Genomic DNA, 24,025 nt, shown 5'->3' on the forward strand with positions numbered 1-24,025 from the left:
AGCCTTGCCTAAATTAATATTGCTCATTTATTGCACAATTGTTATTTCAGCATAAAGCATGACAGACATTTGGGAGTTTATTCACCATTACAGCTTTAATAATGCATTAGAGATACAACAACTGAGGAATGCATATTTTCTGCCACAACTTGGAAGAAGCATTAGCAACTTTTTCCTATGCAGCAAAATATGGTAAAAAAAAAAAATTGTGCGGGTAAAAACAGCCATACTTGCATTAACGCAATGATCACAATATACTGTGGAAATTCATAGTGTGCAAAATCTAGTTTCCAATAATAGCAGCTCAAAATACTCAGTAAAATGCACTTGAAAAAAAATAAAATACACTGTTAAAAATGTATAACTGCTAATCTGTTCAGCAGGGTTAAAAGCAAATACGACACAGGCTCAACTCATTGTTTTAAAATTAAATTAACAATTAGATAATAAAACACAGAATAAGAAAACTGGTTAGAGTAAAATACAACTAAATTACCTAGTCTAAAATCACAATAAAACATGGACTAGGTAATGTTTTAGTAGTAGCATGGTAAACTGCTGTTATCTTGTACCTATTTGCTATTTGGTCATCTGCTGTGTCTGTCACATCACATGGGATCTGAGGTAATGTACAACAAATTCAGCTATAGCATAATGTAACGGAAAAATGACTGCTAACTAAAGCGCATGAGCTCAAGAGAAATACTTCATTTATCTGAACTACTGAGAATGATGTGCTTACGAGGATAATATATGTGCAGAATGTGTGTTTACACTGTGTTCACAGATCACATGATGACCGAAACAGAGTGAACTCTCTGTGCACGATCATCAGATTCATGACTGGGCTGTTTTCAAATGTTTGCTTGCTTGCTTGCTGTGTGTGTGTGTGTGTGTATGTGTGCATCTAATTCACAATTGCAGATGAGCACATCTTGTTGATTCCACACAGTCTGGATCCTCTGTACAGGTAATAGTAACCCTATAAGAGAAGTACAGGAACAATTTGAACATTTCTGTGCTATCACATATTCTACAAACACCTACATGTAAGTTACGAGCAGGGCCAAATGTTTAGTTATTTTTATAGCAGTTTTCATATTGCAGCTCAAAATGTGATCAAACGTCAAATAATGATTGCTGCTGCCACTTTCCTGCACATTGTTGAGGTGACTTTTCATACCTGCTCTCCATAGTCCTCTCCCCAGCTGTTCTTGATGGCCCAGAATGGAACGCCATCACCTGCACCAAAAAGCAGAAAGATAAACACCACTCTGTTGACTGATTCTATATGCCTGTAAATGTATATCCATTCCAAAGTATTCTGAAACCATAGCCTTGGCGTTTAAACAACTGAAGTTCTCATCTGTATCAGTACAAACATTGAAATCAATAGAACTCACGTTGTCCGAATCCCACAAGCAGCACAGCGTGATCAATCATCCAGGGGTTGCAGAAGATCTTTAGAGGATGAGACACTCCCTTTCTGTAGAACTACAGACAGTAAAAAAAAAAAAGGCAACTTCAAGAAATCAGTTAATGTATTTTTGTTTCTGTAGGACCAGATATACTGTTTTCTCATCAATTACATTACATACAATTTTTCCCGAAACATTAAAGGGAAATATATTAACTCATGCTTATGGTATATTTTTCCAGTGAGGCAGCTCCATGGTGTATTTGTTTTACCTGCATGGCGAAAGCATTGAGTGCAGCAGAGACCGGACCGTTCTCAGCCAGCCAAGCAGCAATCTCTACAAGACAATACCAATAAAGACATTTTTCAGTTCTACTGTAACAAAAAAATCTTTAAATCTCTGCTGTTCTTGTAAAATTTGTGTAAATACAGTAAAACTATTTAAAATTGATATTTTAAAAAGTTGTTTCTTAAGCAGCAAACCATCATATAATGATTTCTAAATAATCATGGGACACTGAAACTTGAATAATGATTCTAAAAATGTAGCTTTGTATCACAGGAATAAATTGTGTTTTGATATATATAGTCAAAGAAAATTTTTATTTTAAATTGTAATAATATTTAGCATTTTTGATCAAATAATCTAAATGCAGCCTTGGTGAGTTAAACATTTAAATAAATCTTACTCAAATGTTTGAACACAGGAGTATTTCCATTTCAAACACTCAAACAGCTCATATTTCTCTGCAAATGTGCTGATATAAATATTTGATATTTTTAATTTCCTGCTTTAATTTCCTCCAGTGCAGGTATTTCCATCATCAGTGTTGTTTGAATGAGTTTTTAACTGAATTGAGTTTATTGACACATCTCGCTCTCACCGTTTTCATTGTCAGGAAGCTCAACAGAGCTGTTAATGAATGCGGCCACCTTCCCTGAAGAGAAATCACAGCTCTGCTTGTGTCCGGTGTAGTTGTAGTCCGTTTCTGTCTCAAGACCTCCTTTATAGGTACAAGAAAGAAGCACGTTTATATTGGACATGTTCATTGAAATTGCCTTCTAGGGAATGTTATTTCTTACCAAGCTTCTCAATGGCTTCGTAAGCGTTAGACGGCAATCCACCTCCACACGCCTGGTCCAGTTTATCACAGTCCACTAATTCTGTGAGAAAAGAAATCAATCTACCTTTTCACTGAATTTGCTCAGGATTCTTTGCTGAATAGAAAGTTCAAAAGAACAGTATTTATTTGAAATACAAATCTTTTGTCATTCTAAATGTCTTTACTGTCATTTCTGATCAATTTGAATGCATCCTTGCTGATTAAAAGTATTAATTTCTTTAAAAATACAACAGTAGTGTAGTTTATATTTACCCTGCTCGGAGAGGGAAAGAAGCTGTCCGGTTTTCTTGAACCACTGTCCCTCAATGTTTCCAGTCACAGAAAATGCCCAACAGGAGCCACACATGCCCTTCACCAGACGGTCAGTTAAAATGTTGAACTAATTATAATAAAACCTTTTCATTTGAAGTTCAGTTCTGCAGACGTACTCCGCCTGATATTTCACTGATGGGCTCTCTATTAAGCTATTCTGTGCCATCATCATACCTGATCCTTCACAGGACTGACTGCCCCGTGCTCCCTCCAGTCCCAGCTGTCAGGAGCAGCCGAACTAGCCGGAGTCGCTGGCTTCATCTCCTTCTTCAGGCTCCACTGACTCAGCATTGGGTTCAGGTACATCATTCTGAACTCATCCTCTAAACACACAAAGGTTGGGATTAGATGCTTTGATAGGATCTTATACTCAATATATATTAGACAAGTGTTTTGTTAAAGCATCATTGTTAATAATGTTCATTTTGGCTTGGATTGGACTTACCTTTGACCACTAATTGGCAATTTTTGCTCATTTTATTAACAGAGTAATTAACAAATCCATAAACAAACCTGTGAGGTCACTGAACTTGGTGACCCCGTACTCAGCTGAGCCCTGTTCCAGAGACTGCAGCGTTTGAGCCGTTTTCATATTCTCCTGGAAAATGCGCAGACGCTTCTCTGCCTCTGTGGAGTTTAATGGATCAGTGCTTAAAGAAGGGATTTTGATTGTGTTATGTGTATTACAAATAGCCATTCAATTACATACTAATGTAGACAACTAATATGGTAATAGTTTACATTATGGTATCTATGTGAGAGGTAATAAATATATGGATACTTATACAATTGCACAAGATTACAAACTGATTACTTGTTTATTATTACAAATTTGTGCCTGGGAAATTACACTGTAAAATGTAGAATAAAGTACAGGTGCGACAGATTCATAGTAATGTAAAGTATGTTCTGTGCTTTACCTTCTTGGGAGCTGTATGTTCGATTGTATGTGATCATAAAGTTTTTAAACTCAGTCAGAAGCTCTACAGTTTCCTGAAAATAGCAAAAAAATAAAAAAAATTAACCATAAAATGCTTGATGAAAAGCTCACAAATATTTAACCCTGTAAAGCCTGACATATGAAATAATGGTTCGAAAAACTAAATTTGTAATGGAACTGTTTATTGAATTCTATATGCAAAATATGAAAAAGATCTTAAAGTCATGTTTTTTCGTTTATGTTTGTTTGTCATCAGGCTTTTACATAGCTCATATAATATAATAATGAGAATATAGAGCTCATAATTGAGGAGGAAAAAATATTTCTCAAAAGCCTCATGTATTATATTTGATACTCATATTGTACCATGATTTTTTTTTAAAGTGAAGTATGGATGCATCGGTCCCTGGTAAGCGTTCATCTCCTAATATTCCTAACAATATAAAAGTTATTCTTACATTTACTTGTAAAGCTGTTTTATGCTTATACTAATAATCAGACAAACCGATAGCATGTAGATGATAGTGCACAATAGGTATTTCAATATTTGATACAGTAGACTTTATAGGGTTAATTGCAATTTGAATTACATTTTTGGTGTACACTGCACACTTATCCATACCTTCATGGGTTTGCCATAGGTTAGAGGTACGGCTGCAACCTTTCTGAGCTCCTTGGAAACTAAGGCATGAACAATATTAATTTATCTACAAATGCATGTGGATGTATGATCAAAATCACTTGATATACTGTCCTAAAACATTACAATGAGTATGCATGTCTCTGTGTTTTACACCACAGCAGTATATCAAGTGATAAAGATGATTTGGACTACATGAGGCTGACAGATCTGCCATCTGTCCCAGGCTACTGACCCGCAGGCTGGCATTTCTGTTTTAGTAGGGTGGATTTATTTTCCCAGGGAATGTCCCAAACCTCAAACAAACAAACCTCCGTCTGTGGAGAGACAGACAGAATGGGGTGATTAGAAGAGGGAATATGCATTGTACATTCACAAAAATGGGCATGTTGAACTTTTGTTAAACTTCTAGCTAATTTTTTAACAAAAACATTGGGTTATATCATACTGGATTTGAATTATTTTTAACATAAAATCTGAATCAAACCAGGAAAAATGCTAATAATGGACAAAATGAAATGGGTTGTGTGCTGTGTATCTACTGTTACAGAATCATCTGAATTGGCCATCACAAGACACGGAGTAGTAATGTTTTATATGATTTAAGAATTAGTGTTTGCTCACCTTCTGTTTGTGAGGCTCTGGGGAAAAGTCACAGGTGTCCACACCACTCAGCTTTAGGGATTTCTTACACTGAGTGTTTCCGATCTCAACCATAATACTGTACCGAACACCTTTTACCAGCTGTGGAAGACACAGAACACAAATTAAAGATTCTTATATAATTATGGTTGTGGAACATTAAACTTCTATAAATAATCTTAATACATTTGTTACATATTTCAATAAAGACTGACATTTAATAGATAAAGATTTATAGAAACGTTCTAATAATTCATATAAATAACTGATATTACAAGCTGCAAGAATTTGTGGTATTTATACAACAGTAGGCTTTTTAACAGATTTTAAATATACCAAATTTAAAAAAAAATTAAACTTTGTAAACCTTTCTTGAAATACATTTTTGCCTTTTATTATTATTTTTTATTGTAATCATTGTATAAGAAAAAATTACATAAAAACATTAGTATGGGCTCAAAAGTGCGCTGCTTTCATCTCAACTACCCTAATGAACAAATGCGTAAAAATCGCGCAGTGTTGTTCTGTTTAAACAAGCTCAGCACTGTTATGTATTTGAGGGCTCTGCGCACGTTTGTCAAATCACATGAATGCGGTAAAAATAGCTCCTTATAATAAACTTGTTGTCCAATATCAGAATCGCGTAAATCAATAAGTAACGTCATAAATAAGACATTAACAATGACATATATCAACAATAACATTGAACAACAATATTATATAATGTTACCTGGTTTTTTACCCGTTAATAACATAAATATTTGACATTTTAACGAATTAGTAATTTATAATTCTACAATACCTGTTTGCTGGCCGAAAGGATTTTGCTAACACGGCGTATGTGCATCGCGTTAGAGCCCATATTATATCGTTCCTCTGCGAATTTAACTGCTTTCATAACCCCGGGGTCTGACTCCGACAGACGGACCGGGGATCCCGGAGCTCCGGTAACCGGGCGATCCGCGCCATCTTCTGAACCCAGAATTAGCCCGACCAGAGCGCAGAAGGCGATGACAGGGTAACCGCGGTTAAAGTACATGTCGAGCTTTAGCAAGAGAAAGCAGCGAAGTAGGATCCGCGCAGGTCTTTATTTTTAGATCGTAAGCTCGTAGTGTTTTGTTGCTCCACTCGGAGTCGGCACAGCGTCAGTCTGAGACGCCCCGCACAAAGATGGACGACTGAAAGACACATGCCCCGCACAAAGATGGACGACTGAAAGACTCATGCCCCGCACAAAGATGGTCGACTGAAAGACTCAAGCCCCGCACAAAGATGGACGACTGAAAGATGCAGTGACACCCATAATAGACAGTAAAAGAAACCACGCACAAAGATAGACGACACATGCCCCTCTGGGAGGGGCGGAATATATTTTGGTAAAAAAAAAAATTAAATAATAATAACAACAGCAACAATAATTTGTTTGTAAATCTCAAAAATTATGGATTACAAGTGAAAGATTTTATTTATTTTTAAATTGTTGGCCAGTAGTGAAAGTGTTCCAAAAATATTATTTTAATTTCTTGTTATATTCTATTAATAATCTCTAGTTTACACTTCATCTAAAAGATCATACATACATCAAGGCATTTATCACCGCTAGATGGTGCAAATCTCTCAGAATATAGATAAAACAAAGTCTTTCCTAACCCCCTGCTGGCCGCTCGTTAATACTTCTTTCACTGTTTCCGCTGTTCCGGTTGGTCACGTGAATTTCAGCAACGAAAGCATAAAGGAGTATACATGTATAATATTCGTTTTGATGAATGGTTGTAACTGCATTAGGTCATATATCCGATAGCTGTGTTGGTGAAGGATACAATAACAACGAGTGTTTCATAATGGACTGTCAACCTCGAGGAGGAAGACGAGGAAAAGGAAACCGGAATGAAGAGGTGGGAGAAACAGTGATTTATCACTTCTCTGGTCTTCTCACAGTTAATTATTGTTCTGATTTAAACATTTTTGTCATTTTGTTAATTTTATATTTTGGTACAATAAGATAAAAATAAAAAACATGATTTTGGTTAAGTTTTATAATTTAGTTTCAATATAAGTCCATAGAAAACAAAATAACTATTATGAATTTCATTATGAAAAACAAAATGCTTTTATAAACAGTTACAAGTATAGCAGGTCACATCTCATGTGTGAAGTGTGAATTGTAGACTAATAACAGTGTTTTGTGTACATTTTCTGTGTTAAAGTTTTGAAAGAATTGAATTGAATTGAATTATATTTCTATTTTGCATCTTTCAGAGCAGAGATGTGCGTCTGTCTAAATCTCTGTCTTACGCATTACGCCATGGTGCCATTAAGATGGGTCTGCAGTTGAACTCGGGTGAGATGATATGAAGTGTATGATTGATGATGAGGATTGTACACTCATCCTGTCTGCTTACAAAGTGAGCGGAGGATGATTACTTTTGTTGTTGGACAAGAAAACAATTGATTTATTCATAATTTATAATTTCAGTCATCCCTTTTGTCTGTCTCTAATGATGTGTCCTCGTCCACAGATGGTTTTGTGTTTGTGGATGAACTTCTGGCTCATCAGCAGTTCTGCTCGTTTTCACTGCAGGATGTGGAGCGAGTGGTGGACAGCAACGACAAACAGCGATTCAAGCTTTGCAACCACCCCGAGGATGGTCGTCTTCAGATACGAGCCAATCAGGGTCACTCAGTGCAGGTCCGTTTGGATCAGAGGTCATGTGAAGACTACAATAGACGAATAGATTTGAAATCTGAACATGGTCACTGGAGCATTTGTTTGACACAAGTTTACATATACTTTGATAAATGTTGTTACAGTATGTGTCTCAATCAGGTTACAGATCTGGAGCTGAGAGCAGTAGCACTTGATGATCCGGACTGTCCGAGAGAAGCTGTTCATGGCTCATATATGAAACACTGGCCCTCTATACGCAGTCAGGGCATCAGCAGAATGAACAGAACTCACATACATCTGGCACCTGGACTTCCTGGAGAGGGCGGAGTCATCAGTGGTGCGTGACATTCAGATTAGATTCATTTATAGAGGTCTTTATTACATTTTTTATTTTGATGGTAAAACTAGGATAGCAGAAAGCAGTTCGGAATATGAAGAATATGTCTACAAAATATGCAAATATGATTTTTAAACATAATTTAAATACATTTGGTTATTTACAATTGTAAATGGTCTCTTTTCTGTTTTTAGGAATGAGACCGAGTTGCGATCTAGCGGTGTATATTGATGTTGCGAAAGCTATGAAAGGTATGAAGAAAACGTTTTTAAAACCAGTTTAAAGGTGAATAGGTTTAACAATGTTAGAGCTGGAGTTGAAATGATCCCTCTCCCCTCTGGTTGGTGTTTAGATGGGATTCAGTTCTTCTGGTCAGACAATGGCGTACTCTTGACCCCTGGAGATGCTGCTGGGATGTTAGCACCGCGCTATTTCTCTCGAGCACAAAGACTGAAGCCCTCACGTGAGTCACTTTCACAGCCAGCTCATCGAGTTTTACTGATAAAATACGATAATCAGTATGATAAGACTTCCAGTAATCTTACAATATTCCTTTGTGTGCATTTGATATTGTACAGGTTGATGATAACTGGATTTTAAGAAAACATTAAGTATGTTTTTTTTTCTTTCAGCTTGTGAAATTGAACTTCATTAGCTGTCGGAGAGGATCTCATTCCGACCTCAAAACCAAAAGCTGGAGATTGTACTTTTGAAAACATTAAAATAGAACATCTTCTAAATAAAAACTTTTTGTTTTTTTGTTAGAAACAATTATGTTACATTATTTATTAACAGAGTTGATTATACTCTGACATCAAAAAAAAAATAGAAATGTAAATTATTGAGATAAACTGAACACCCACAGATCACTTTTAGAAGGGTTCATGGGAAGACAAGGACTGATGGTCTTTTTTTTTTTTTGAGTGCATTTAACCTCATATATAACTGCCGTGCAGTTAGACAGTAGTCACCGAATATGCTTTGTTAGATTGAGACATGATGTTATCCAGAAAGTTCCTAAGACAGTAGTAGAAGTATTAGATTCAATGCATTGAAATAGACATTTTATTATGCAATTATGCTTTGCAGTTAGTCTGTTATCTCCAAATAAGGACAAAATCTGAATTTCCTGCACTACATATATAATGGAGTCAGTGGTGTATCTACAAGGTTATGTGGTGTTTTGTATACAAATTGTCAAGTGACCTCCTAAGCCTGTTTTATTTGTGGGGCAGTTTCTGTCCACTGCATATTTGTCAAAAAATAGAATATCTAAATACACTGAGCTCAAGATAGAAACGTGTCATGTTTCTGCAGGGGGATTTCTGCAAGCATATTTATGTACAGTGTGTTAGGTAACAGTGTGCTAGAGATAAATAACACCTTTTTTTTTGTGGCGTCTGCAATTAATCTTGTTTCTGTTCTGTAAAAGCACACTACCTTTCAGTCAAAGGTATTAAATGTCCAGTGGCTCCATGATAATTCAAGTCTATAGCTTTTATTCATGGTCATTCAGAATTCTGTTTTGACTGTCCATGAGTTGATCAAAGACCTATTCTTGGTATTGTCAAGCTGCTGTGCTTTTGGATTTCTGTCAGTAGTGTGGTGTGAACACTAAATCCCTGCATCGCAGAAGTGCTCAGCATTCTTTCCCCATAAGACGATGGACTAGTTTGTAACCACATGGAATAAAAATACTATGATGCACTGAAACAAAGGGCTGTAAAATGTGCAAAGAAGCTAGCTCAAGAATTTCAAGCGGTCATTAGGTTATATTTTATGCATTTTTTTTATAATGTTCAACTGTCAGCATTTTCAAGCTAAAAGCAAAGAATCACTTTCCCAAACTTATGTTTATAAAAGAAAAGAAAAAAACTTATTGGAGCTCTTTAGGTTGAATCACCTATGCTGGGGTCTTTATTTGTAGACTCATAAGGTATAAGCAAGAGTTTTCAAGAGCTGGATGTTGCAATCTAATATTAAAGTTCAGTTGGTGTGTACTTTGTAAAACTGGCATTTTGTGTCCTTATCGTCTCTAGGCAGCCTCTCAAAGCAAAGTTTCCCCTGATAGAAGAGGTCTAAAATTAGTGAGCCCCTATGACTGTCTTGGCCTAGTGTGTCAGATTCCACTCACAGACTCTGTCTATCCTATCACAGCACCTGCTTCTAGCTGTAACACCCTGTAAAGCTTGGCAGAGACATACACCCATGTCCAAGCCTGATTAAAAAAAAAAAAGCTTCTTTTTTGTGCATGCTTCTGTCTTTTTTTTTTTTTAAAGTGGTGTCAATTAATGTTTGAAATAGCTGGGCTCTATGAGCTCAGACGCGGCTAATGGTACTGGAGTCGTAGCATTTTTTTTGGACTTAGCTTGAGGGGCTGGACATATCTGTGCACTGAGTGGCCTGTTTCGATGAAGGGTCAGTTTGGCACTCACAGGAAACCTGGACCCCCCAGTTGGAGCCTCATTCACAGCTCATGGTACAGTGCATAACTGTCCCCTGTGAATGTTTTCTGGAGTGGTTGTTTCATTCAAACTGGCCACATGGAAAACAGCAAAAATGGCAAGTATCATATCTGATGACTTTTATGTGAACTTTGATTTCTGCATGTGAGTTGGAACATGTTTAACACCGGCAAAGTTACTGTATTTTTCCATCAAGTAAGTTTTCTTTGATTTATATCTATCAGTAGTCATAAGAGTAATCCTGTAATCTTATAAGTAATCCTGTTTACTATTACTATTATAATTTTGTATAAGCAAAACTTTAAAATGTATTTTATTTGGAAGACACATTTGTTTCAAGTAGCTATAATCTCAGATAGACTGTCGCTTTCAAAAACTTTGTATAAAGCTTACAAAACACTTTCTATATAAATTTTGGGATTTGTCATGAGAAGTATCTTCTTAAAGTACCAAGTTTTCATGGTTGTTTCTTTTTATGTTTCAGGTCTAAAAACATTCAACAACTGATGAAGTGACCAGTTCATGTCTTTATAAAAGTGAGACATCCCAATGTCTGTGGTCTCTGAAGTGAAGAAATGGAACGCTGGGTTCTAGAGGGCGACAGCTACTCGTTTCTTCGCAGCGCTCCACACACGTTCAACCTGCAGAGTCATGAAAGGCCAAATCGTGTGGAGATCTTTGATATCACTTCAATCCCTAGCCATCATAATGCCATATCTGAAACAACCTGCCTGTGTGACATTTTTGGGGATGAAGGCGAGTCTCCGTCACTTTCCAGCAGCCCATCCTCTGCCACGTTTATCAGGAGGGAAGTGGATCAGTCTATTGTAGTAGATGATACCAATGACTCTTCGGGATCTTACCACACTGCCAATGGATCTGACTTAAGTGACAATGCTGAAGTCACTTACAACACACCTTCTCCAGAAAATACACTGGATTTTTCCACATTTGAGACCAGGGAATCACGTTCACCACCAACTAAATCACCCATCTTGTCTGATTCCAAAAATGGACTTAACCAACTAGACTGCACACCACCTGCATCCAAAGTCAATAGTAATGACCTTTCACAAACAGAAAAAACTTGGGAAGAATCCCAAGTGTCAGTAATCACTGCCCCAGTGAATGAAACGGCAATCACAAATGCATCTGAACCACAGTATGTGAATTCAACACCAGCTACCACCCTGAATAATCCGGCAAATAACCCTTCTAATCCTACATCCTGCTCTTCAGAAGAGAAAGAACCTGCTGTTTTTGAGCAAGAAGGAATTAATAGAACACCACAACATATAAGCACAAGCCCATTTTTAGATAAACAAATATTTGAGTCAGATTGTGAATCTTTGGCAGCATCTCCACTTAAACAAAATGTTGTGATGTCTTCTGAGGACAAAGAGAGTATGATCTATTGTAGTCCACAAGAGCAAAACATTCTCTTTGTGCAAGGAACAATGAACAGTGGCTCTGTATCAGAACTATCAAACCCTTCTCCAACAGAATGCAGCCTTATGCAGGAAATGTTTACTTCATCTTCTAACAAAGATATCAACTTTCTACCCATACCCAGTGTCATGCCAGTACCCAGATTAACCTCCACCTCCCCTGTAAGCAGGAAAACTACCTCCACGCCTGCGTCCACAGGTAAATCTTCACCTGAGCTGCTGAATTTGTGTCCAATTAAATTTAGGAACACATCGGAGATTCCAGACTTTGAGGACACTAATTGTGCTACTTTATCTGTATCTACACTACCTACCAATGATAATGGGGAAATAGATCCCCTAACTGTGTCTGACATTTCTACTGAAACAAGAGGACTGGTAAATTCATCCATAGATGGAAGAGAAAGACCGGAATCACCTGCGATCAATAAAACCTGCTCTTCTCCTCATCACTCAGCATCTGCTCACTCACCAGAACAAGTAATGATTCACTCCCCTGTGGGTTACACCATCAGCCCATCACCTACAAATGAGAGAACAGTTTCTTCGACTGAACCTGAAGACTCACCATCCTTCCCTGAAGTCACAAGGATTGAATACAGTGATATTTGCTCTTCTCCTGATCACTCAGAACCAGTAATCATTCACTCATCTCCATGCTACAACATCAGTCCATCACCTACAAATGAGAGATGGGTTTATTCAATTGAACCTGATGCCTCAACATCTTCCCCTTGTGGTCACAGTGATATACACTCCTCTCCTGATCACTCCATTCCAGCTCACTCGCCAGAACCTGAAATAATTCACTCACCGGTGGGCTATACCATCACCCCATCACCTACAAATAAGAGAATGATTTTTTCAGTGGAACCAAATGATCTGCCATCCTCTCCTGCCATCACAGGAACTGATTACACCGCAACACCTACATGCAGTAGAGATTCCACACCCGCGTTAAGGAGCATTACCTCCACTCCAAACAGCAGAGAAAATTACCTAACACCAGAACCCAATTCCCCAGCCCCTTCACTGGAATTGAGATCATTTACCTGCTCACCTCAAATCAAAACAATATCATATAGTGTTCTCACACAAAATACAAAATCCCCAGGCATCACATATAATGTTACACCAACCGAAGATTTAACCCAATCACCTGCAGTAGAAACAAATTTCTGTGGCAACTCTTCTGAAACTTCCAGCTATCTTTTTGGAAATGACACCTCTGTCTTACCTAGTTCAAGGAACTTTTTGCTAACACCAGAGAGCAGATCAAGGCCCTCATCAGCTACATCAGACCATACCAAACACAAAACACTATCTTCTGATCTCCAGCCGGAGCCTGCCATTTCTCTTGAAAAGGCAGAAAATCAGAGTTTATCCATAATCTGTGATGGAGTTAGTCATCCTTTCTCTAACCCAATAGACCAATTTGATGACCATGTTGACTCAAAGACCCTAAAAAGCCTTTCATTTGTCCCAGATGAATGTAAACGTAGTGGACCACTAGTTCAGACTCTGCAAGATTCAACCTCTAAAACCTCAGATTCTGGATCGTCCACAGAAAAAACTGAGGAAAGTCAAGAAAATGTAACTGAAAACACAACTGATTTAACCTCCATGTGTCCATTGGATGTATCTCTGCCAAAGCCAGTGGCATCTGTAGAGAACAAACAATGCCATGTTGAGGTTTTTGATAGAAACAAGGGAACAGAAATGTTGAAAAATGATTCCCCAAGCAGTGACAAGAGGCTTAGTCAAGTGCCTGTAGCATTAAGAGAAAGCCCAGAAAGCCTTATCAGTAAGGACAATGGTGGTGAATTTGACAGGCAACCATGCAGGCAAAAAGAGGAGAGTGGAAAGAAGGAGGGAGAGGGGGAGGAGACTATTGGAGAGTGTAGTTACAGAGGGGAACAGGTTGAACTGTCATTCAGTGCCAGGAATAGAAAAGAGCCTGCAGGCCACAGCCCAGCTCTCTCAAGTCGAGACCCAAAGTCGGGAATTCCAGCTCGCTGTTATTTTGAGTCTCACCCAACAACTTTGCAGCAACAGTGTCAGCTCAGAGCTCAGGGCTCACAACAAGAGAACAAGGTCGGCGCCAGGAGGCTCCAGTCAGCTGCCCAGGGTAAATACAGCAGTGAAGGCTTTCTTCCTCCAGAATATACTGGTGAGACCTCCAGCATGGGAAGTGAATTTGATGAAGCAGACAATGAAGTTAAGTGGTTTACAGATCTGGCTTTCAGAAGCCTATCTAGTCCTCAGGTGGATTATTTGGATGTGTACAATTCAAGCCACAGATCCTCTACAAATGTTTCACAGCCATCGACTGTAGACAGCCCTGGTGCTGTTGCATGGATGACCTATGCAGATTTACGTGGCTCAGCTTTACATGAAAATGATGGTTCATCTTTTTTACTCCATGACAGCCTGTACCCCAACAAACGCTTTGAAATGGGGAGTTTTGAGTGTGTGGATGTTGCATTAGAGAGCAAGGAAGAGTCCAGTAGAGGAAAGAGGACCGTACCTAAAAGGCAGATCCAGCTGTTAAGGCGGAACACAGATGAATCAAAGCATAAAGGAAACAATGAAAATATTATGAATTCACCCTCCACATATAGACGCTCGAAAGACTCACTTGTTCGTCAACATAGCATGCCAGCTATTGTGCAAGAGGAAGTTTCCAAGGAGGTGCCAAATTCACCTCAAAATGACAGGAAAAAGACCTTGCAGAAGTCTGTGTCTTTAGATGATGGCTCCCCTAAGACACAAATGGCATCTTGCATTATCAAGAGTGTATTGTCAAAGAAAATGCAAGATGTGCAAAAAGAGACATCAAAAAGCAAAGACCCAAGTCCTTCTGGAGATAGAAATAAACATCCTGATGTCAGCCCCAGCTCTTTTGATGGCGTACTAAGTACCATGGAGAAACATAGTTTAAGCTCTAGCCAGCATTCTGAATGTACTCTTTCATCTGAAGATTTTGCTGTTGGAGAGAAGAGAGTTTCACATCATCAGCCGAAGAAGTGTGCTCCAAAAGTTCCTCCAAAGCCATTCTTAAGACCTGCATTCTTTAACACTGGGGAAGCTCAAATTGCTGGCATCATTGCAAGGGAAGAAACCAAGCCTATAGTGGCCCTTCCACAAGTTGATGACAAAATAAAAAACAGCAAGAGTGATAGGAAAGAGGGAGGAGGTAGCAACCTTGAAGAGAAGTACAATAATGACTCAGCAAATGCCAGTATCAGTAACACAAGTCCTGTTGTTGCTACACCAGCAATAAGCATGCAGAACAGAATGACAACCAGAGACATAAGGAAGCGCCAGATGACACCGGAAAACCAGGAACAACTGGCTGGAAAGAGTGTATTTATGTCGAAAACCCCAGAGATAACTTTGAAACCTTCTACTATCAAAGGAAAAAAGACATCTTCTCTGAAAGTGTCTTTGTCCCCTGATCTGGAACAGTCCAGAGAAATATCCAAATCTCAGGCAATAGAGAAAGCTGCAGAAGATATAAACATCAAGTCTACTAAACTCATAGAGACTGAAGACGATGATGACAGCAACAAAAAATCTGTTATACACAGAGTTAGGGATGTGAGGAAGTTAGTGAAAAACACATACAACCTGTCTTTCAAAGCATCAAATTCAACCTCTACTGCAGAAGACGCAGTGATTCAAAGGGAAAGAGAGAAGCCACCGCAAACTCCTCCAACCTTACACATTGAATGCAAAGCCATCAGTTGGAAGGACAAACAAACATCAGGCAGCAAAGCAATGCACTGTCAAGATGAAAAACTGCCTGTTGACATATCAAAAATATCACAACCATGGGTGAGCGCAGAGTCAAAAAGAGATGTTGACATCCCTGAAATAACATCCAAAGGCTCTTCAACAAAGACTGAGTCAAAAGAAAAAACACCATATTCTCACTCTACAACCTCAGATGCAGTACCTGAATCAGGAAGTATCAATAAAAGATCTTACATTCACTGTGATCAGAGTTCTAAGATGCCCCCTAGACCCCCAAGTAAGGAGCGAGAAGTTTCTGCGTTGGTGGTTCTACCGGATTGCACATCCAAGACAAAGACCGTTTCCCCTACAATTCTTGACTCTACTCAGATGAAAGCTGCAAGCAACAGCCACTCTGTATCCATGCTACTGAAAGAAAAAGGGATGCAGGCTGACATTGGAGTCTGTGATGTTCTCACTGAAGGTACAAGTGCTACCGCTAAACATGTCAACAGGCTTGAGGTACCGTTACAGGGGTGTTTATCAGAAAGCATTTCAAGTGAAGTACAAGTAAAGGCAGAAAATACATCATTGCCTTGCAATCCAACAGCTTTTGTCAATGATTCGTCGAGAACATCTCAACCAAGTGAGAGTCCCAAGGGAACACTGACAGAAGAACCTTCAAAGGAACAAGAAAAAAAGGAAACTGCCACTACGACTATGACACAAATTCCAACTTATTTAGCAACATGTGGCAAACCAGAGGTGAGGTCTTTTTCAAGCATTACAAAAAACAATGCCACGCCAGTGAATGCATCAAAAGAGATTGAGTTACCCATACAAGTGAGATCAATATCCACTGATAGACTAAAGCCATTTGTACCACCAAAACCCAGCTATAAACAATCATTTGCAGAAATTAAGTCTGCGCCAAGTGACCCATCAAAAGCAGATACTCAGCCATTGTCTGTTATTAAACAGCAAACAATATCAAGTAGTGAATCAAAGAAAAATGAAACACCATCAACAATGACACACAAGGATCAACGAAACGAAACTTCATCAAGAGATACAAAAAGACTGGCTGTATCAGCTGTATCAAGCTGCAAGCCACCATCCATCCCAGTCACTAAAACTCCAAGTCTTGTGCAAAAATCCACCACAAAGACACTGGCCAGTCTGGATCAACAGCAATCTTCTGCTTTCTTGCAAACAACCAGCACTTGCCAGCTGCAGACCCCATCATTCAGTCAAGACCAGTCGATACTAGATAGTTCCTTTGCTTCTAACTCACCAGGACCACAAGCACTTAACCACACACCATCTGTGACAAGAGCTTCATCGAATAATCGTTTTCACACACATGACAATCTTTTCTACGCTTCAGATGATCCTCCCAGCTATGATGAGCGAGAGAGTTTCAGCCCGCTACGGCTCTCAGACTTACCCCCACATAGCCCATGCAGGTATCATCCAACAACTAAGCAATGTTCTTGCTCCTGCATGCCAAGTTCTCATTCGCATCAAGGACATCCCAACAACAGTCCACAGGAACGGGTACCAGCAGCCTCTCGGTCTCCAGGCCAAGTCCTTACCTGTCCCGGTGGTCCTCCGCAAGCTCAAGTTCGTCCTCATCAGTGCAGACCAGATGGTCTACCAGTCTCCAATACCACAATACCTCATGCCTCAGCTTTGATTCAGCCTCTTCAGCATCCACGAGCTTGCCCTGTTTCAAACTCACAATCCTATGGTGATGACAATCCTCCAGTTTCTGGGCTGCATGCAGATAGACGGCCAGCCAATCACCCTTCACCTCAGGCAGCAGGTCCTGCTCCCTATCATGAGTATTCTCATTCAGCTAACATGTCTACTCTGGATCCCCGGCCGCAGTTGTTTAATCCTCAAGATTTGACACCATCTTTTGGCCACGATTACGCAAATGAAGGTCCAGGTGGAGCTGGTGTATTGTATCCAGAGAATGCAAGTGGGCTCAGCTGTGGCCAAGGTCCTCGTCGTGTTCTTCTTGATCCAGAGACTGGTAAATACTTCTACATTGAGGTACCAATGCAACCACTCAGAAAAATGTTGTTTGATCCTGAATTGGGCCAGTATGTAGAAGTTCTCATACCACATCAGGCAATGTCCCATTCAGGGCTATATCCACCAGCTGCACCGCCCTACTCCTCTCTGCACAGTCCTGGGTTGTATGCACCACAGTACCTGCCTTATGCAGTGCCATCTTATCCAGCAATCTCAGGTACTGCCCCGCAAGTTCGCCATCCGGAGCCACCTCCTGTGCCCACCACACTTCACCAGACTTCCTTAAGGTATGGAAGCCCTGCAAGCCAGATGCCAAAAAATGAACCGAAAGGCCATTCATCACTGGATCAAAGCTATCTAGAAAGCATGTATTACATCCCCACTGGGATGAATGCAAGCCCAAATGCAACCCCTTCAGAATGCTACCACAAGCCATCAAGCATGCCTCCTTCAGGGGGACGAAGAGCATGAAACATCAGTGGATACATATGGTCTGTTTACATTTGAAATCTGTTATGGTCGACAGCATTTTGAATTCTAGTGGGATATAAAAGTGTAAAATGTCTTGTCAAAGGCTGTAACTACTCATTTACAAATAACAATATTTTACTGCTCATTTCATTTAAATATTTACTCTGAAAGTCTCCTCATGAAGACCCAAAACAGATTTTTTTTCTGACATTGACATATCATGGTTGTCATTGTCTGATATAATTTCAGTTTATCATTTGGACAAGCCCTAGCTTTCCTTGTATAGTCCAGGCTTATGCAATGGTAGGCCTTATCTTGCAATAGCTGTCAGGGTTTAAGGGTTTAATAAACAGTGTCTTCTTTTAACACCATTAAAAGTTATCTTTCTGGAGGGATTTATTTAGCTGCAATAATGTGTTTGGCATTTTCACCTTTAAGGGACATTATTTAACAAATACATAATATGACGTGTAATGAATGACATGACGTAATTGGTTTGTGCAACACCTTTGATGTGCATTGGGACATGCATATAGATGCAGTACATCTGGATAAATTTAAAGAATGTGGATGAGCAAAATCCACAAGTTCATGAGTATTACAACCACAGACATAGTTTCTATCTTCAGAAGATTGTCATTTGCTATTTTTTACACACAGATACACCCCATTAAAGATAACTGTCTGCAAAATCCAAGTCTCAGTCTTTTTTCTTCATTGAATGTCAACTGCAACATATGACTTATTTCAGTATGCATAAAGCTAAACTTGTACTTCAACTTCTGTAATTACTGTTTTAATCATATGATCACAGTGTAAAATATTATGTCTACCACATATCTTTTTTGTCACATTTTGTGTAACATTATAAAGCGCAGATGTAAAAGAAGAGTTTCCATTTTGGTAAATCACATGGCATCCAGTTTAGGAGAACCACATTTGCTAGCCACAACATACTGTAATAAAAGATGATCCACTTATAGAATATGGACACAGCTGAGCTGTCGATTTATCTCAGGATGACACCTAGTGGACAAGGTCTAACATCCTGTCTAATGCTTTCTTTGGATGTGAATGGATATGATGTGGTGTACTTTGTGTAAGGGAAAGAAACTAATTCTGGCCTAATGTTATAGCCATTCTAATAATAATTCATGATTCGGTTAGATTAATCTGTAAATATATAATATAGCCACTTTTTATGTATTTCTATCAACTCTAAAGTCATTCTGTCAGCTAAGTAGCTCTTGTTTTGACTGGTGTGAACTATTTCTGGGTGTTTCTTTTATTTGGGTGTTCAACACGGCCTATGTGACATAATGGACCACCATGGTCTAAGCTGTGACGTTTTGTGGAATATGTTTCCACTTATTCAAGTAAACAGTCTTCTCCCTTCTCTCAAACTGCAGCCACACCCATAAATGACTGAATTTGATTTCCTGACCTGTCTGATCATACTGTAAGAAAGGCTAATGGAAGTGTCTGTGTGGGCAGACAGCTTTGTAGGGGAGAGGGCCTTGACTCTGTTTGTGGGGTGTTTGACTGAAAACACAAAGATATTCGAGTTTGCCAATGACTTCATTCAGGATCCTCCAAGCAGGCAGACAAGGGGAGTAGAGTGGAAATTAAAACAAGAATGTCTTGGTGCAAGGACTGATCTTTACATAAACGTTTCCTTATGTGCTGTTCCATGATGAGTAAGAGAACTTATAGACAAAACAACTTTACTATACCATTTCTCAGTATGTAAGGGCAAATCTCGAACAGCTGGCCATTCAGTATCCTTCTGGTTTGTGTGTGATAATGACTGTATCAGGTTCAGGTAAAATTCAAAAATGAAGAATTGGAATCCCTTTCAAAACATGACTTGGAATTTCAGCAAAATCCTAATGGAAGTTGAATCTGAATTAAAGGAAGAGAAATTTATTGAATTGTAATTTAGAGAAATGCAACAGGGAATGGGGAATGAAGTGTTCTTCCCCTATAATTGTGTAGAAATATAAAGAAGAATACATTTTTAAGTACAAATTCCTGTAGCTCACATTTCAAACAGACATCTGCTTGTCTAGTCTTGCATAGCCAGGGCTTCAGGCTGACGGCAGAAGGTCTGGAAACCTTGGCTGCTTTGAAAGGCCAAGGACCACTCAAGAAGCCAAATGACTGACAGGTAAAGCAACCAATCATGTTTCTCAAGAGTCTATGCCTGAACTTCACACGTTTCACATATTTTCAAAAATTCAGCATTTAGTTGACCTGATAAGTAAGTTCTCAATGTCGAAGTTGTAAATACAATGGCCTTTTACTTCGTGAAGGGGTTTGGCGCCATGGCATCTTTGTTTCCAGGCAGAAAATTAAAGAACTCTATAAAAACGTCTCCCAGAAATACTGTATATGTCATACTGTATGCCAACCAATCCGACGACTTCAAGACTCCTGAAGTGTTTCCAATTTTGTGTGCCATGAGGTTGAGACTATATGGTCTAAAAACCCTTCAAAACTTTATCAATTTTCAGGTAAAACTTTGTAATGCAAAATGTATAGTTTGGTGTTGACAAACCTTCTCTTCACTGAAACAATTCCAGTTATATTTCTTTAATTACAGTTATTAACTAAACTTTGGTTAATAACTTATTCAATTTGGTGGTGATAAAATATTTGACTAGAATACTCAGGTTGACAGATTTTTTTAGATGTACACTGAAGTACCATGCACACCATGTGCAAAATTTACTAGCAATTTCTGAGTGAAATTTATTTGAAAGTAAATGTTTTTCAAACAATTGCAAAGAAACAACAAATCACACTGAATTAGTGTTTTGTATATATAGTATTTTCTTGTAAAGTGTACTCCAATTTATTCACAACTAATATTTTTTTTTAATGTATAATAAAGTGGCACTATGTATTTGTTCAAATCTTAAAGGAAATCTTTATTCCACTTCTTAAATATAAAAATTTATGTTTTAAAATTAAGTTCTAGCAGAGATGAAGATCTAAATCCCCCCAGGTGAGATTAAGGATTAACGCTTTACCCTCACCACAACTGCCTCCTCCAGCATGGCGCTTAACCTTGCTGCAGGAAGGGAATTCCCTAACGTTTTTGTAGGGTTAGTCGCTTTGTATTTGTAATTTTATTTAATTATATATATTTATATTTTTCAGACAAAATTACCAAAAGGAAGCAACTCCTTAGATGAGTTCAGTTGCCCTTGGGAGGTGAGTAAATGCTATTGCTACATAATAGCTCATTACTCACTAACTCACATACTAAAAAACACAGCAGAAGTGTTAACAACGTCTTGTACCATGTTCTGCTTTGAAGGATAGACCATATATGGACGCATTCCGGGGATGACATCAGCAAGAAGCGCAGTCATGAATGAACTTGCCTGCAGGATGAATGAAGTCTGTGTACCTGCCGGATGAATGAATCAGGTACTCAGGTTAGATTAGGAAACGTATTTCCGCTGCCCTTCCGGTCGGGTCAACATAGCAACAAATGAACCAAACAATGCTTCCGTTTGCAGGCCCAACCCCGATAGAGGGCGGAGAACAGACTGTTTGCTGAGGTACCGGCAGGTGGTGCAGTCACACCCACAAACATACACAACCGAGAGAAGAAGCTTCACCTGCTTATATTTCACTGAAGAGCTATTTTATTGCGTCAGGCATTTTTTAAATTCCTGTTTGCAGACATTGACTTATTAACCACAGTCACATATACAGTGGTCCCAAAGTTTTGCTATGTAAGTCACACATAAAAATGTCTGAATTTCATTGCATTTGCATTCCATTTTAATTTTCTGAACCACTATTTTAAAATAGTGTGTGAATGTATGAATTCAGTTCCCATTAGGAAAACATAATATAACAAACCTTGTTTTTATTATTACTATTATTATTATTATTTAATAAATGCCACTTTTTGGTGATATAATACAAATACAATTATATCTATGTATCTTCAAAAACATGAGGTATATGTAAATAATATATAAAATAAAGTAAAATAGGAAAATAAATCCCTTGCTTTTTTTTGTTTTTGGTTATACAATACATTTGCATCGGTTAAATAGAATTAAAAAAAAAAAGTTAAATCAAACAGTGTAATAACTTAAAGCTCTGACTGATTTACACTAAACAGATTTACTTTCCCTTTCCTCAAGAACGTACGGAACATATTTTGAATGTTACTTAATGATGTAAGCACTTAAGCACTTCTTTCGGTATGTCTTTTCCACAGGACACTGGACTCTCACTGAGGCCTGAAACTTGAAGGGTTGGAAGGAATTCGCAGTGGGACGTTTCCCCTAGAGAGCCTCGGTGTGTGTTGAGAGAATAAAACCACTAAACTATCAACAATTACAGGACAAAGGTGAGGGGAAATTAAGCTACTATATGTGTGTGTTATGGCAACACGATAATTCCCTTGTAAAACGCACATAAAATGAGAAGGAAATGGCTCGTGAAGCAAGAGGTTTTAATCAGTCAGTGTTATACACATGTGAAAAGTGAAACCCTGTTTCCAGTGACACAGTTCAGACGAGGGGATTCCCCTTCCCGGCACGGCTGAGGGATCAAATCTGGATCTCACATTATTGGATTTTGTTATATATTAAATGAAAACACAAGGTTAGACTGACATTATAGTTCCAGAAAGATTACAGAACAGGAGTCTGGACACAAAAAATAGCAGAGTGTGTCACATTTATGGTGACTTATGGGTAAAAATATGTCTCCCTTTTACTTCTGGATTAGTGTATCCAAATACTGACTTCATCTATGAAATCACCCTTTCTCAAGAACCCTGATGTGTCACATCCCCAGTTGTATGTTTTACAAATATAAAAATTAGGGTGTCTGGATTTTTATTAAGTATTTTGTTTTAGTGTCTGATCACAACCATATGTAAGTGAGCATGTACAGTGCTTCAGAATTGATGTATTTGAATTTCATTGCCTTATGGTGGCATGTTTCACCGCCAGTTATTCTTAGAGACACCCACGATTGGTTTCTACTACAAAACCCTTATCAGTAGGGTGCCGATAATCTCGGAAAGCATGACAGATGCATTTCTTTTTGATATCTCTTCTTACCTCCTGCAATAATAAACTGCTTATTGTTGATGCCCACTCACTCACTTTGATGTCAGTATGGCATTTGATCAACACAGCCCCAAGGAATGCTGGGGAAGGCTTTGAAATTCTGTGGTGACACTATAAAGCAACCCAAAGGCATGTCAGAAATTTAAAGTCAAATGCTTGAGCTGAAAGAGTGGGTGGTGGCATGCTGCATGTGACTGTTTATTCAAAAAGTCTAATTTTGAGGATGTATTAGGTTGAGACAGATTGATAAGGACAGCGATCGATAAATAATCTTTTGATTTTTAATAGTAAACAGAAATAGTGGTTATAGTTAATGCAGTGTAGGCAAAGCTCTTGGATTGATGACACAGCACTGAGAATTCCTGTGAAATGACAGCATTTACAGTGAGGTCAACTCACTTCGAACACATCACTAGTTATTGTTAGGGAAATTTCTTTTTTGTTTTCTTTTTCCTGTTTCTATTCTTTGTCTTTCAATTCTTCCCTATTTCCCTCTCCTCTTATCATGTCCACACAAATGCTGACAAATCACTTTTCAGAACAAAACACTTTCTAATTTCCGCAGATATTGCCCTGCTTACTCAGTCAGTATGACACCATTAGTGAGGAAAGTCCAAGTGCTGTGTTAAACAATCGCAAAATAATTATATTTATTACCAGACCAGAGATGTATCAAACCAG

At 38.5% G+C, this 24,025-nt stretch overlaps 3 protein-coding genes across 4 annotated transcripts; 2 read left to right on the forward strand and 1 right to left on the reverse strand.

Annotated features, from left to right (window-relative positions):
• Nucleotides 1–76: 76 nt before the first annotated feature.
• Nucleotides 77–21,748, reverse strand: ctsf (cathepsin F). 2 transcript variants are annotated; one of them, XM_052574495.1, is made up of 14 exons: nt 21,629–21,748; nt 5,058–5,177; nt 4,669–4,750; nt 4,416–4,474; nt 3,774–3,846; nt 3,367–3,480; nt 3,028–3,176; nt 2,794–2,890; nt 2,501–2,581; nt 2,302–2,421; nt 1,690–1,754; nt 1,404–1,494; nt 1,184–1,242; nt 77–982 (listed from the first exon to the last, which is right to left on the reverse strand). In XM_052574495.1, the coding sequence occupies exons 2-14, from the start codon at nt 5,148–5,150 to the stop codon at nt 908–910; spliced, it is 1,158 nt and encodes a 385-aa protein (XP_052430455.1). In that variant the 5' UTR covers nt 5,151–5,177; nt 21,629–21,748; the 3' UTR covers nt 77–907. The 2 variants fall into 2 exon arrangements, with proteins under 2 accessions (XP_052430455.1, XP_052430453.1); XM_052574493.1 differs by lacking the exon at nt 21,629–21,748 and adding an exon at nt 5,878–6,352.
• On the forward strand, nt 6,729–8,851 carry LOC127971473 (tRNA 2'-phosphotransferase 1). Its single transcript, XM_052574496.1, has 7 exons — nt 6,729–6,970; nt 7,335–7,416; nt 7,595–7,764; nt 7,903–8,080; nt 8,275–8,331; nt 8,433–8,543; nt 8,713–8,851. Exons 1-7 carry the CDS (start codon nt 6,842–6,844, stop codon nt 8,733–8,735), a joined length of 750 nt encoding a protein of 249 aa, XP_052430456.1. The 5' UTR covers nt 6,729–6,841; the 3' UTR covers nt 8,736–8,851.
• On the forward strand, nt 8,993–18,931 carry si:ch73-43g23.1 (uncharacterized). Its single transcript, XM_052574492.1, has 2 exons — nt 8,993–10,642; nt 11,030–18,931. The coding sequence occupies exon 2, from the start codon at nt 11,121–11,123 to the stop codon at nt 18,237–18,239; it is 7,119 nt and encodes a 2,372-aa protein (XP_052430452.1). The 5' UTR covers nt 8,993–10,642; nt 11,030–11,120; the 3' UTR covers nt 18,240–18,931.
• Nucleotides 21,749–24,025: the final 2,277 nt, after the last annotated feature.

This window comes from Carassius gibelio, chromosome B14, assembly GCF_023724105.1.
Source record: "Carassius gibelio isolate Cgi1373 ecotype wild population from Czech Republic chromosome B14, carGib1.2-hapl.c, whole genome shotgun sequence".
In the NCBI taxonomy this organism is placed as follows: domain Eukaryota; kingdom Metazoa; phylum Chordata; class Actinopteri; order Cypriniformes; family Cyprinidae; genus Carassius; species Carassius gibelio.

Coding starts and splice junctions, on each gene's coding strand:
- ctsf (XM_052574493.1), bottom strand. CDS start 6,114: ATGTACTTTAACCGCGGTTACCCTGTCATCGCCTTCTGCGCTCTGGTC. Junction 4,475..4,668: donor ACAGAAATGCCAGCCTGCGG/GTCAGTAGCCTG, acceptor TTCATGCCTTAG/TTTCCAAGGAGCTCAGAAAG. Junction 1,243..1,403: donor GCTTGTGGGATTCGGACAAC/GTGAGTTCTATT, acceptor TTTTTGGTGCAG/GTGATGGCGTTCCATTCTGG.
- si:ch73-43g23.1 (XM_052574492.1), top strand. CDS start 11,121: ATGGAACGCTGGGTTCTAGAGGGCGACAGCTACTCGTTTCTTCGCAGC.
- LOC127971473 (XM_052574496.1), top strand. CDS start 6,842: ATGGTTGTAACTGCATTAGGTCATATATCCGATAGCTGTGTTGGTGAA. Junction 8,332..8,432: donor TGTTGCGAAAGCTATGAAAG/GTATGAAGAAAA, acceptor GTTGGTGTTTAG/ATGGGATTCAGTTCTTCTGG. Junction 8,544..8,712: donor ACAAAGACTGAAGCCCTCAC/GTGAGTCACTTT, acceptor TTTTTCTTTCAG/CTTGTGAAATTGAACTTCAT.